At 33.6% G+C, this 13,824-nt stretch overlaps 2 protein-coding genes across 4 annotated transcripts; one reads left to right on the top strand and one right to left on the bottom strand.

The window, feature by feature from the left end:
* The first annotated feature begins 2,138 nt into the window (after window positions 1-2,138).
* On the top strand, window positions 2,139-5,449 carry LOC109813359 (Pentatricopeptide repeat (PPR) superfamily protein). Its single transcript, XM_020377534.3, has one exon. The coding sequence runs from the start codon at window positions 2,331-2,333 to the stop codon at window positions 5,430-5,432; it is 3,102 nt and encodes a 1,033-aa protein (XP_020233123.1). The 5' UTR covers window positions 2,139-2,330; the 3' UTR covers window positions 5,433-5,449.
* Window positions 5,450-5,590: 141 nt separating this feature from the next.
* LOC109813371 (DNAJ heat shock N-terminal domain-containing protein) lies at window positions 5,591-10,034 on the bottom strand. Of its 3 annotated transcripts, XR_003805457.2 has the most exons (9): window positions 9,590-10,034; window positions 8,756-8,852; window positions 8,523-8,612; window positions 8,200-8,265; window positions 7,438-7,506; window positions 7,161-7,303; window positions 6,829-6,937; window positions 6,171-6,229; window positions 5,591-6,019 (listed from the first exon to the last, which is right to left on the bottom strand). XR_003805457.2 is itself a non-coding variant. In XM_029274381.2 (7 exons), exons 1-6 carry the CDS (start codon window positions 9,919-9,921, stop codon window positions 7,166-7,168), a joined length of 792 nt encoding a protein of 263 aa, XP_029130214.1. In that variant the 5' UTR covers window positions 9,922-10,034; the 3' UTR covers window positions 5,591-6,019; window positions 7,161-7,165. The 3 variants fall into 3 exon arrangements, 1 of the variants encoding a protein (XP_029130214.1); XR_003805456.2 differs by lacking the exon at window positions 6,829-6,937 and having other exon boundaries at window positions 9,590-10,033; XM_029274381.2 differs by lacking the exons at window positions 6,171-6,229; window positions 6,829-6,937.
* Between the last annotated feature and the right edge of the window lie 3,790 nt (window positions 10,035-13,824).

Below are 13,824 nucleotides of genomic sequence, written 5' to 3'. Positions count from 1 at the left end.
CCTTGTTAAAACTATTTTACTAGACGATAACGTTTTCCAGACTGAAAATCAGTTTATTTAATCTTCTACGTTGAAAATTAGTTTTGTTAAAACAAAAATCACTAGACGAAGATTCTACTTAGATTTGCCAAAAGTACTCTTGTGAAATAACTCTAAAATTTTCCTTCGAATTCGAACACACACATTCAACCCCCCTTCTGTGTGTATTTCTGCTAACCTCAAAAACAAGGACTACACAAGACCTCTAAGACATAAGCATTTGCATAGATTTTAAAAGGAAAATACACATAACACTACAGGAACTATTTTCATACATTAAACATCATTTCATATATATAAAAAAAATGAAAGCTCATAGAACAAGAATCCTAAGGTCATACAAATAGATTTGACTCATAAAAACTAGTACTAAAACAATTTTGAACTAAAATTTTTCAAGACATTTTAGATCTATCACATAACATACAAAAAATTAAATCTAAGAAACAAATACTACACAAGACATGTAAGAAAACTTAAACAATACAAAAAAGTAAAGAAAAAACCTCCACGGATGAACCAAAGCTCATGATACCAATTATGATGAAATTAAGGAGGAGATGGTTAATATTTCTCTTCAACTAGCTTCGTCGATGCTTTCAATCTTCATCCAAGGAACTCCAAAGTTCAAATCAAATTCGAAAATGGTGGAAAGAATAGGGATGGTGTGCATCACTTCAAGTGAATATAAGCAAGAAGGTGAAGAACTTGTCACCAGGAGGAATTCCTTAATAAAAGTTCATAAGGAGAGATTTTTTCCAAAGAGAAAATTAGAACTTTTGAAAGATAAATTTGGTTTTATTTTTCAAAGTGCTCAAAAGTGATGCATAAACACTTGGAGGAGGCTATATATAAAGTTTGGTAGCTTGTAGTGCAAGTTAAGCTAACCAAGGTTATATGTAACCTAGGTTAGGTTAACTTATACTCAAGACTATTAACTCTAGTTAATATTTCAAATTTGAATTTCCCTCCTAAAAATGTCATTATAATAAAGACTTGTCACATGGCAAGATACCAAATGTGTGACTAGACAAGGCCATGTAACTTTATAATGTAACTTTATATAGTCTTAAATGGACTATGAGACACATTGTCACCCTTGATGTGGACATCTAACCACTTGTCTTTGCAAGTGGATATGGACATCCAACCACTTGTCTCTATATAAGGAGACATCCCACTCAAGGACCTTGCAACCAAGAGGTTCTCTAATAGGTTATTCAAGTCCAATAAATTTATATCTCATTTTCTAGTTACTTCTCTCTAAAATACTATTTACACCCCTAAAATAAAAAATTAAAAGAACATAAATTCCTGTACTTCTTGACTAAATAATACAAGATCAAAAAATATTTACAAAAAATTATACACAAAGAATATATGGAGTAAATAATTAATTTATAACTCAAAAATGAACTTAGACCTTTTACCTTCATCATGAATTCATTCTTCTTGCATCCTCCTTGACATTATCCTTGTAATATGACTTTTTAAAGACTATATATAATAAAAATAATGACATATATTTACATAAATTAAAATATATTTAAATCTATAATTTACATTTTGGAACAAGATATTTTGAATTTTTGATAATTTTTAAAATATTAAAACCTAATTTATAACTAAATGTGATAAATATAAAATTGAAGAGGGGGGTTATAATTACACCGGTGTAACTTTTACTAAGTATTACACTGCTCAATAACTTTATATTAATTGTAAATTTTGTAAATCCAACCGTTAGATTGAAAGTTCATATCACTTTATACGTGTATATCAAATCTTGTTAAAATTAAACAATAACTTAAAGGTAATCAAAGTATTTATATTTTAATATATTTTGAAATGAATATATTACATCAATTTTGTTTTATAAAAATGAAGTATTAAATCATCTTGGATTAGTATAAAATTATATATATGATCTAAAAGATATGAACTTTCAATCTAACGGTTAAATTTACAAAATTTACATTTAATATAAAGTTATTAAACAGTGTAAATTTTAATAAAAATTACACCGGTATTATTATGACGCTTCAAAACTGAATTATATAAAAAAAAGTTTCCAAAAATCCGCAACTATTTTCATCCTTCTACTCTTTTTCATCTCATTTCGGAACACATTTGTTACTTCATTTGTTATCTTTCTACTGTAGTCTCTTCCAACACAAGTGTTAAAAACATTGTTGTACTTTGTTGTTTTAAGTCTATCATGGTTATGGAATCCTGAACTTCGAACCATGAACAATTAGGTGTTTAGTGACAACAATATTTTCAAGTTTGCCATGAGATCATTATGCAAGTTCCGATCCCTCGATTCCCTCTTCTCACAACCCCACGTTTTGCATCTTTCCAACGCCGCAAAACTTCCACGCCCTCACAGAACAACACAACAACTTCCTCACAACAACAAACCCTTGGACACCGATGCCTCTCGTGCACTTTTCAATGAGATTACGGAGATTCTAGGAGCAGATACCGTGATCCCAGACCAATCCCCATCTGGGTTTTTGTTTCCCCTTGAATCTCGCCACTCTCAAGTGGGTTTCAATGACCAACCACCGTGCACCGAAGATGTTTGTGAAAATGCCGGACAGAATGTTGGCGTTTTGGAAGATGCCCATATGGGAAACATGAGTGAAGAAGATGTGAGCCGAGTTGTTGGTGAGATTACTGAAATTGTTAGAGCGGAAATCGGTTCCTTTTCTGTGGAGGAGAGGTTAGAGAATCTGAGTTATGAGTTGAACAGTGAGGTTTTTAACAAGGTGTTGAAGAGGTGCTTCAAAATGCCGCAATTGGCTTTGAGGGTTTTCAATTGGCTGAAGCTCAAGGATGGTTTTAGTCACACGACGCGGACTTATAATACCATGTTGTACATTGCTGGGGAAGCTAAGGAATTTGGGTTGGTGAAGAAGTTGGTAGAAGAAATGGATGAGTGTGGAATTGAAAAGGATGTTAATACGTGGACCATTCTTATAACCCATTATGGGAAGGCGAAGAAGATTAGCGAAGCATTGTTGGCCTTTGAAAATATGAGAAGGCATGGTTGTGAACCGGATGCAGTTTCGTATGGAGCGATAATCCGCTCGCTTTGCAGTGCTGGGAAGGGTGACATTGCTATGGAGTTCTACAATGACATGGTTAAGAAGGATATGGTACTTGATGTGAGGTTGTATAAGATGATCATGAACTGCATGGCGAGATCAGGCGATGTTGCAGCTGTTAATCTGCTTGGAAATGACATGATACGGTTGTGTCTGATACCAGAAAACCGTGTTCTAGGCTGTATGCTGAAGAGTTTTTGTGTTTCTGGGAGGATTGAAGAGGCTTTTGAATTGATTCGTGACCTCAAAAATAAAGATTCAGATCTTGAACCTGAATATTATGAGACCTTGGTGAGAGGGCTGTGTAAGGCTGGCAGGATTACAGATGCTTTAGAGATTGTTGAAATTATGAAGAGAAGGGATATGGTTGACGGGAAGGTTCATGGTATTGTCATTAATGGGTATTTGGGGAGAAATGATATTGATGGGGCGCTCAAAGTGTTTCAAAGCATGAAAGGATCTGGTTGTGTGCCAACTATTTCCACGTATACTGAACTAATACAGCATCTCTTTAGGGTGAGTAGGTATGAAGAAGCTTGTATGCTGTATGATGAGATGCTGGGAAAAGGAATTAAGCCAGATTATGTGGTAATAACAGCTATGGTCGCAGGTCATGTTTCGCAAAACCGTATATCTGAAGCATGGAAAATGTTCAAGAGTATGGAGTGCCAAGGCATCAAGCCCACTTTGAAATCATATGCAGTATTCATTAAGGAGCTTTGCAAGGCTTCAAGGACAGATGACATTGTCAAAGTATTGCACGAAATGCAGGCTTCAAAGATTAAAATTCAAGATAAAGTATTCCATTGGGTTATAAATTATATGGAGAAAAAAGGGGAGCTTCCTGTTATAGAGAAAATCCAGCAGATGCGTAAAGCATCAACACTTGATCCTGAAAAGTTCAAGGAGTCAGACAAACAAGTATCTCTGAGAATTAAGGTGGACGAGGATGTCAAAGTTGACCAATCAAAATCAGAAATTGATTGTTCCTTAATACATCCACTCATTAAGACTTACAGCGAGCAAGATGTTTATGGAATTTGTAGGATTCTTTCATCCTCTATTGACTGGTCCTTAATCCAACAAAATTTGGAGAAAAGCACCATTCAGTTCACCCCAGAACTTGTTATGGAGATATTGCGAAATTGCAATATGAATGGCAACTCTGTCCTTAATTTTTTTTCATGGGTGGGAAAGCAAACTGGATATCAACACACTGCAGAATCTTACAACATGGCAATCAAAATTGCAGGCTGCGGCAAAGACTTCAAGCACATGCGCAGCCTGTTCTTTGAAATGAGAAGAAATAGTTATCCAATAACGTCAGAAACATGGACAATCATGATAATGCTTTACGGCCGAACTGGTCTGACTGAGATGGCCATGAATTGTTTCAAAGAGATGAAAGTTGATGGTTATAGCCCGAGTAGGAGTACATATAAGTATCTGATAATTTCCCTTTGTGGGAGGAAAGGAAGGAAGGTTGATGATGCTCTCAAAATATATGGTGAGATGATTAGTGCAGGATATGCCCCTGACAAAGAATTGATTGAAACTTACCTTGGTTGTTTATGTCAAGTTGGTAGAGTGTTGGAGGCTAGGAGATGCACAGATACTCTTCAAAATCTTGGCTATACAGTCCCTCTCAGCTATTCCTTGTTTGTCAGAGCTCTTTGTAGAGCTGGGAGAGTGGAAGAAGCATTGACATTACTTGAAGAGGTTGGGGAAGAGAAATCTATTTTAGACCAGTTAACTTGTGGAAGCATTGTTCATGGTCTATTACGCAAGGGTCGATTAGAAGAGGCATTAGCCAAGGTGGATGTCATGAAACATAAGGGCGTTGCACCTACCATCCATGTTTATACATCTCTAATAGTTCATTTCTTTAAAGAGAAACAAGTAGAGAAAGCTATTGAGACTTTTAAGGAGATGCAACATTCAGGTTATGAACCAACCATTGTCACATATTCTGCACTTGTACGTGGGTACATGAACGTGGGGAGGCCTATTGATGCATGGAACATCTTCTACCGCATGAAAGTCAAAGGACCCTTTCCTGATTTTGAAACGTATTCTATGTTCCTCACTTGCCTTTGCAAGGTTGGGAGATCTGAAGAAGGGATGAAACTTATTTCTGAAATGTTGGACAGTGGAATTGTTCCAAGTACTGTTAATTTTCGAACGTTATTTTATGGGCTAAACAGAGAAGGTAAAAGAGATTTAGCCCGTGTTGTATTGCAACAAAAAACAGAATTAAGAAGAAAGCGCAAGCTCGTAATTTGATTTATTTTCTTTCTTAACCTTTGGAAATTTTTGGATTTATGCGATTGTTGTTTCTCGTTATCATTGACTTCTAATCTCATCTCAGTGAAAGAAATTAACCTCAAGAAAGTAATAATTATCCACAAAAGAAAAATGATGAGTGCATGGCCACGTGTGAATGAATAGAAACTCGCCAAATGGTTATTTTAATACTATTTAGCATCTCGTTTACAAACATCAAATTGCATAACCTCGTAAGAATGCAATGTTATGATGCTATCTTTGCCACAACACCTTTATTGCATCAAAATACAACTGTAGCAAAATTCCCAAGGTCATCCACTCGTGTTGGGAAAATACTACGTAATAACTATATTCATTAATACATAAACTAGTGTTGCTTTGTAGCATGCAGCGGATCTCAAAGGAAGCGTGCTTAGGATGTGCCTCATGATGTGACAAAATGTGAACTTCAAATGGACAGAGAGAAGCTATAAGGTCCATTGAGACTATGATGAAATCAAATGGTGATTTAAGGCCACTTCATGAGGATAAGCGAGTCAAATTCTCTATCGTATGCCCCAAAGCAACAGCTCCGTGATTGAGTCCTACATTAATATAATCAATAATAATATGAAAATCAAGGAATCAGAGGCAGAACTACAAGCAGCTTTAAGTAAATTATCTATAACATTTCCGAGGTAGTAAACTAGAGAAACAATGAATCAGTAGAATCATTAGTTGTTGACAGAGTGATACATTTTACTGCAAATGCCTTGAAGCACAAAAGGCAGAACAGGTACAACAGTGATAATGTCCTGGAACATGATTAACAATAATGTCAGAAATGGTCCAGTAATGTGTAAATATTCATATACATATAGCACAAGATAGCAAGTCGGTTTATAATTATAATTTATATGTAGAATTTGGACAAAAGATATTATCCCACACTTTTTACAGGGCAATTATTACATGCTTCCTGGTTTAGCAATTAATATTCTTGAGGAATATTTTCACAATTGATTTTAAGCACACTAACATCATCATTAGGCTACCAACCCAATCAATGGTGGAAATGTTTTTGGAGAATGCATTAATGGATCCTCCATGTTCATGACTATTCAAGAATTTCTCCCTTCTACCTCCTTAAATTGGACCTTGACACATTGTAAATTTTGGATTTAAAATATGTAATTTAGCTGATAGAATCATCATAACAGTCATGAGGACTTTGCTTGACTTGCATATGATAGATAAAAAAATGAAGATAACATTCTTCTTTTAAAAAATAAATATATGGTGAGACTATTTCCTCTGGTTGATAAACTCAAACTAAGGTTGCCTTCGTAAGACTTTTCAGGCAGCATGTTATAAGAAGAAAAAATAAGATAGAAATAAATGACAAAGGACTAACCCCACTGCTAAGTAGAAGGACACTTGCTCTACTCTTACACTTGAATGATAGGAGTGAAACAGAGGTATGAAATGTTAACAGTTGCTTATAACTCTGCCATTTTCAGCTCCTTTTCACCAATTTGCATTAAAAAAAAATTATGAATGAGATGAAAATATTAAATAGGTATCAATGTATCGTCCTATTATCATTTCTTTCTAATTGACCTACTTCAAGTAAGAACAAAGCAAAATTTATCACAAGGAACAATTCTTCTTTTCAAATTTCTTACTTTCATCTTATATTAAGAAGTGTAACCCAAAGAATCAGGCAAAAGAAAATATTGATATTACCTATATCAAAGCTTCTTTACAACTTCATCAATTACACGAGTATAGTAAGTCATTCTCCTAATTGCCAATTTTGCTTCCTCAAAACTCTGGCTTTGAAAAGCATGACTAAAGGCATTAGACCAATTTTGCATCTTCTCGTGCATCTGGATCAACAATCAAAAGTGAAAAGATGACATGAAGAAATGGAATCAAACTAATCATAATTCAAAATCTATATTTGAACCCATCATTCTCTTTGTAGCACTTCTGCCTTGCAAATTGAAGTTTCCATGTGTACCTGAGAGAGAATAAGATTCAAAGCCTCAGGGGTACTTGCTTCTTCAACAGCTTCCCTTATATCCATAATCTGCAGTAAAATTTAGCAATATAATAAGATTGGAACTTTGGAAGCTAGATTTTCCTTTGGTAGAAGAGGGATAGATGAGATAAGAGGCATCAGATAGGCAATAACATATACCATTAATCTTACCATAAAAATTTCAGAATTCAATTTACATTCTGGAGAAAAGAAAGCGCATTTATTCAAGAGAAAGAAAATACAATTAATAAATAAAAAGGGTAAAAAAGAGTAAAATATTTCCTGAGATAAAATGCTGCTTTCACTTCCTTGAACACATAACAAGATGAATTGTGCCTTTTACATTTAAAATTTGTTATTTTCACTTTAAGGTAAGTCAATCTTCGGAAAACCGACAAAGCCCGGTCCTAAATGGGAAATGGGTTTCCAAATGCTGAGAAAAAGGAAATACCTACCCATCATGATTTCAATGAGTTAGAATCCAATATCACCCCTTCTCTCATTTTATAACTACCATCAACTGCAGTAACTAATGACAACACTTATCAATCTCCCCATTTACAGGTACAGATCACAAAAAGAACCTTGAGAATGAAACGTGATTAAAGCTTCAAAGATAATAATTAATAACTAACCACTCCATTTTCAAAGTACTTTTTCACTGATATTTTGTTTACTGTGAAAAGGAAGTTAAGAGGAAATTTAACATTTAAAACAAATAAGGCTCTATTCTGTTGTTACCTCTGCTAGTAATTCTGGATCTGAAATTGTCTGTTCTTCATCAATTTCTACCCCATAAAGCTTCATCTGAAAAAATGGCACAACTTACATGGTAACATTGCAGAAGAAACAATTGAAATTGAACAATATATAACTAAAGACACTGATGGAAAGCCTAAATTGATGATATGCTTGATTTATTTGTCTCCAATCAATAATAGATTTCATCAAGAAAAATATATATAATCACCATTAAACATTTAAACTTTAGATTTTAAAATTCCACGGAGATTTCTGTAGTGAAGCATCATCAATTTGGAATCTTGGCACGGGAGTATGCTTACCAAGTAAATTGCTCTTGACAAAGGCTTGCTAAGAGTACGGTATGCATCAATCACCCTTGCAGATTGTTCGGCAGCAAAATCTCTTTCTTTCTAACCAATTGAAAGGAAAAAAAAATCTTTTAGGTTCTCCAAAAGCAAATTCAACCTCACTACCCTCCCCCATTAAAACAATAAGAGAAAAGAAAAATATGAAATAAAAAGCAAGAAAAGAAAAGACATCCCGTCATGCCAACCTGAGATTTTGAATGTACTAAATCAGGATGCAGTTTCTTTTGCCACTCTTTGTACTTGCCCTCCAAATTCTCACCCTCCATGTCATACTTCCTCTCCCTGTTGAATTAAAATTATAAAAAAAATATTAACTCATCCATTCAATTTATGAGACATCAACTCATTCATTAAATCAATCTATTTCTCTTTTCTTCATCACAAAAACTAAACCACTGATTCCCACCCCTGCAACAAAACTCAGAAACCTAACTAAGACACAATTATGACAAACAAAAGAATACAGTTTTCCCTTTTGCTTGAAAATGATGTAAGCAACAACCTAAGCTATATATATATATATATATATATATTAATTATTTCCCAAAATCCCAATTTTCACCTTACCAGTACTATGCCACAAAACAAACTTTCTTAATCCATGGGAATTGGACTCCTCAAGGAAATTTACAACCACTCACGCACTCTGCTCAACCAACTAAACTAAACCATCTTGACACGACAAACTGAATCGACAACACCCACACACATACCCATTCCTTCTCATTGTTATTGACCAACCAAGGTTAAAAGCAAATGAACAATCATAAGAACAAAACTTACATGGAGTTCATGAACAATTAGAGTTTCACTTGGCTAACACGTACTAATATTAACATCAACACAAATCCTTAATACTCGAATTGCAGAAACTCTAATTCTGATCATCAATAGCATTAAAAAAAAACACCTAAACAAACGGATATAACAGGTAACTTTTCTCCTTTCCTTAACAAAGATGAAAACTTTGGGATCAATTTAAACACCCAGAACCAAAAACCAGAACTCCAGAAACTCACAGCCCGAATATTTCAAAGTAGTCAACAGAACCATCGATGGGCTGAACGCAGCGACACGAGTCGCAGACGAGAAAAGGTGCGGAACAAGGGACAGCGCGACAACTCCAGCAGCACCCACGTTGGGTTTCCGCCGCAGGTTTGGAGCAGAAGGTTTTGTCGGAAAATCGGAGACACGCGAGAGAGTGAGGGTGATCGAAGGTGGGGTGGGGAGAAGGGGATGCGCGATGAAGAACAGGGAGCTTGTTAACGTGAGGGGGGAAAATGGAGGTGGATGATGTTAGGGTGCGAGTGATAAGGGTGGAAAGGGGCGTGCAGAGCTTGTTCTTGGACATTGCGTGTGTGTGTGTGTGTGTGTGTGTGAGGAGAGATGAGATGGAGAAGGTGACAAGTAATTGGTGGTTTATGAGAGGGAGGGAGGGTGGAGCCTGCAAAGTTTGGGACTGAATCATGATTTTACAGTTATAAATTAGTTTTATGTTGTCACTGTGGGAGGAAATTGTAATTTTTTTTTTCTTGTATGTTTTTTATCCATCCCTAATTTTAGTTTCCCTAGAGTGGAAAAGTGTTGATCTAATGAGAAAAATGATAATAACAAGATTTGAATCTATTTTTTAAAAAAATAAGTGAAAATTTAGTCTAGGTTCTTAATCAACATACATTGATACTTAATTGATGATGTGATATTTAATTATGTATCATTTAAAATTAAAAAATAAAAATAATTATATAAAAAATTGTCTATATTTTTTTAACATGTAATATTTATTTTATTATGATTAGTATAAAAAAGATATTTCGTATTTTTATATAAGTTTTTAGAAAATAATTGATAAAAATAATTAAAATTAAATATGTGTAGGTGATTAATAACTAGAGAGTGCGATAAGTTTGAAAAATAAATTTATGAAAAATAGAGATATAATGAGACTAAAAACTAAATGAGAGTATTTTGATAATCAAAAGGTAAAACAATCAACAAAATATATACATCAAAAAAGCGTATCGCCTTTATTAATTGTGTATATTTATTTTATTTTTATTTTTTTTAAATATCACGTTATATCAATTAAGTGTTGATAGATCACGAGTCAATAGTAAAATTTAATAATTAATAAATATAAAATTAATGATAAGATCAATTTATATTTTCTAAAATGAGATTAAAGGTCTCTATTTTAAAAGAAAATTCAAAATTGCATATTGAGAAAAATAAAGGGATCAAATGTGTAATTCAACTTTTGTTTTAGTTTTACATAGAAAATTATTTCAATCCTAGGTTATTAATTGAGCCATGATTTTTATGATCAAAATATTCTTTTGATGTTCTTTTTTTTACTAAGGTTGCATGGAAAAGAGACCAACTCTCATTGTTGGCTCAACTTTCCTTAGAGTCATTAGTTTTTGAAAAGTGATCTTTTCCTAATACTCTTTTTTTTTTGTCATCAAAACCACACACAGAGGAGCAAGAAGCCTGAGGAGTAGATTGAGGATTTGCACCATTGTCATTGCAGTAACATTCTTCAATTAAGGAGGAGTGAAATTATGTCATTCATAGATGTGTTAATAAATTGTGGGTAGTGGGATTAGTCCTTAATTAACCTTGTACATTTAGCCAGGATGTTATGTATTTTTCATTGTTTTCTATTTGTACTTTGTGACTTGTTTGATTTGTTTTGGTTTATTGTTGTGATCTTACTATGTTTTACTTTTTGTGTGAGTGCAACAAATTTAAGGAAGTAAATGGTTGGTAGGAAAGTTCATGACATTATTGATGCTCTAACAGCCTTAACTGAAACTGTGATAAATCATAATACTAGAGTTATGATTTTGTTGAGTATAACGAGTTGGATAGATTCTAGAGGAATAATCCACCTGCATTCAAAAGGGGTTTTAATCCCAATAGAGTACAAAACTAGATGAGAGAAATTAAGATGAATTTTTGAGAGATGACATATCTCAATGGAAAAAAGGTAGCACTTAGTACTTCATGCTCATAGAGGAAGCTAAGTATTTGTGAGAGAATATCCATCAATGTTTGGTGGACAAAAATAGATTAATAACATGGAAAGTTTTCAAAGAGATTTTCTTGAAAAAGTACTTTTATGAGGACATATGAAACTACATGGAGATGAAATTCTCGGAGTTCAACTAAGGAAACTTGACCGTGGAGGAGTATGCCACTAAGTTTGAGGACTTGTCAAGGTATTTTCCTCACTACAACCATGAGGTAGGAGAGTGCCCAAATAACCTACGACTTGAGATTGAGTAAGTCATTAATTATCAAGAGATTCTTTAGTTTCTCATACTAATGAACCATTATTGGATTTTTTATGAAGACAACAAGGCGAAGACAACATATTACAAGAAAGTGCACCAAGTGAGGGAGAAAAAAAAATTATGCTCAAAATAATGTGAAACCTTATGCAGTTCCAATTAACCAAGAAGAATTTTTTTTTGAAGGTCCATAGCTCATTACTAGTCATTCATTTGATAATGAAAGTGGGAGATTTCTTTTTCTACCTAATGAAGGTGCAAGAAGTGTGGATGCATTGGTCATGATAAGATAGACCACAAAGATAAAGATGTGACATACTTCAATTGTAGGAAACAAGGGCATATTGGAAGGGATTTTCCTAATCCTAAGGTGGAGTATAAGAGTGGTAAAGTTTACAAAGATAAGATAAGTTGGACAACAAATATAAAGTTAGTCGACTGAAGACTATCAAGAAAGTTTTTACTCTTAATGGTGCTAAAGCCTCCAAGTCCAATGACCTAATCCAAGGTACATACCTCATAAGAAAAACTTATTTTGTGGCACCATTTACCTCCAAAATGTTTTTTTTTTTTAAATTATGATAAATTACTATAAATTTAAATATATAGACCATGTTATTTCATTTGGATAAAAGGTTCACATTACTAAAGCTTCTCAATAAAAGTATTGAAGCAAAACCATGACTATTGCAAAAGGTTTAACAAGGCATTCCAAAGGCCTTTGCAAAGCTTATCTAAAACCAAAAGAAGGTCCAAGAACTAAAATTACTAAATATTAAAAGTCAAACTAAGGATTATATTTTATTCTTAGAATCTCAATGTCACATCTACTAGAGCAAACCCAAAAGCATTAAAATAAGTCTACTCTTTGTCTTCCACATCATTATCCTTATCTAGTTGTGCCTCACCTACAAGTGGCTTTCAGTCCAAACAAAGGAAACAAAAAACAATATAGGGAGTGATAATACATTTCACAACATGCCTTAGTATGAAATGAAAGGTCTAGCAGTAACTAAAACATTCATCACATAAACATCCACATCTCATACATAATCATGCATCTCATATCTCACACATAAATGCAAACCCTTATGCATTGTTATGCGTGTGACCCCAATCTCACAAATACCACATTATCCTTGCTAAGTGTTGAAGTTAGTCTTATTTGATGACCAAGTCCTAGACTTTCCAACTAGGTCTAATCAAGGTACTCATTTCTTAACATGTTGATGAGGAGATCCCAACTAGCAACACCTCCAAGGTCACAATAAAGGATCATATAAACCTCCTTAGTTGATTCCCTTTGCGAAACCTCTAAGAAAATTTTGCATGATATGCATGACTAAAACACATCACAACACACATTATAACATAAGCCCTCACATGTTTTCCAAGTACAAAACATAGTCTTTCACAAGTTGCTAAGCCTTGGACATAGTCCTAACAAAACTTCTTTGCTAAGTCTCAGACTTAATCTTATCAAATGGCCAAGCCTTAGGCTTATCAAAGTCGATTAAAAAATGTTTTATATATCATGACTTGAAATAAAATGACCTAATGGTTTGAGTTGCTAGGAATAAAGTTAAAATTATTAGTATTAAAAGGATTTTCTTAATGCAAGTTCTCCTTTTAAATATGAAAGGAATTGATATTTAAGTAGGAAAACTTAGGATCTCTTTGCTATGGAATCAGTATTGAATGAATCTGATCCTAGATAACATTGTAGGAGAATGACTAACATATGTATCTCTATTAAGGTTACAAAAAGGTTTAGTAGGTGAAATCTAATCCCATATCTTATATTATTTGAATTTTTAATTTATCTCTTGCTTTGATTTATGCTTTTTGTTTTTTTTTTTACAACCTTTCTATTATATCAAAAGACAATCTTGGATCCCTCATAATATTAGTTTTGATGTTAACAAACTCAAATGTTTTTATTAAGGAAATGGTTTTTAGAT

This window comes from Cajanus cajan, chromosome 7 (genome assembly GCF_000230855.2).
Source record: "Cajanus cajan strain Asha chromosome 7, NIPB_CcT2T_4, whole genome shotgun sequence".
In the NCBI taxonomy this organism is placed as follows: domain Eukaryota; kingdom Viridiplantae; phylum Streptophyta; class Magnoliopsida; order Fabales; family Fabaceae; genus Cajanus; species Cajanus cajan.
Note: the sequence above shows the minus strand (reverse complement) of the source record. Positions and strands in the feature narration are given on the sequence as shown.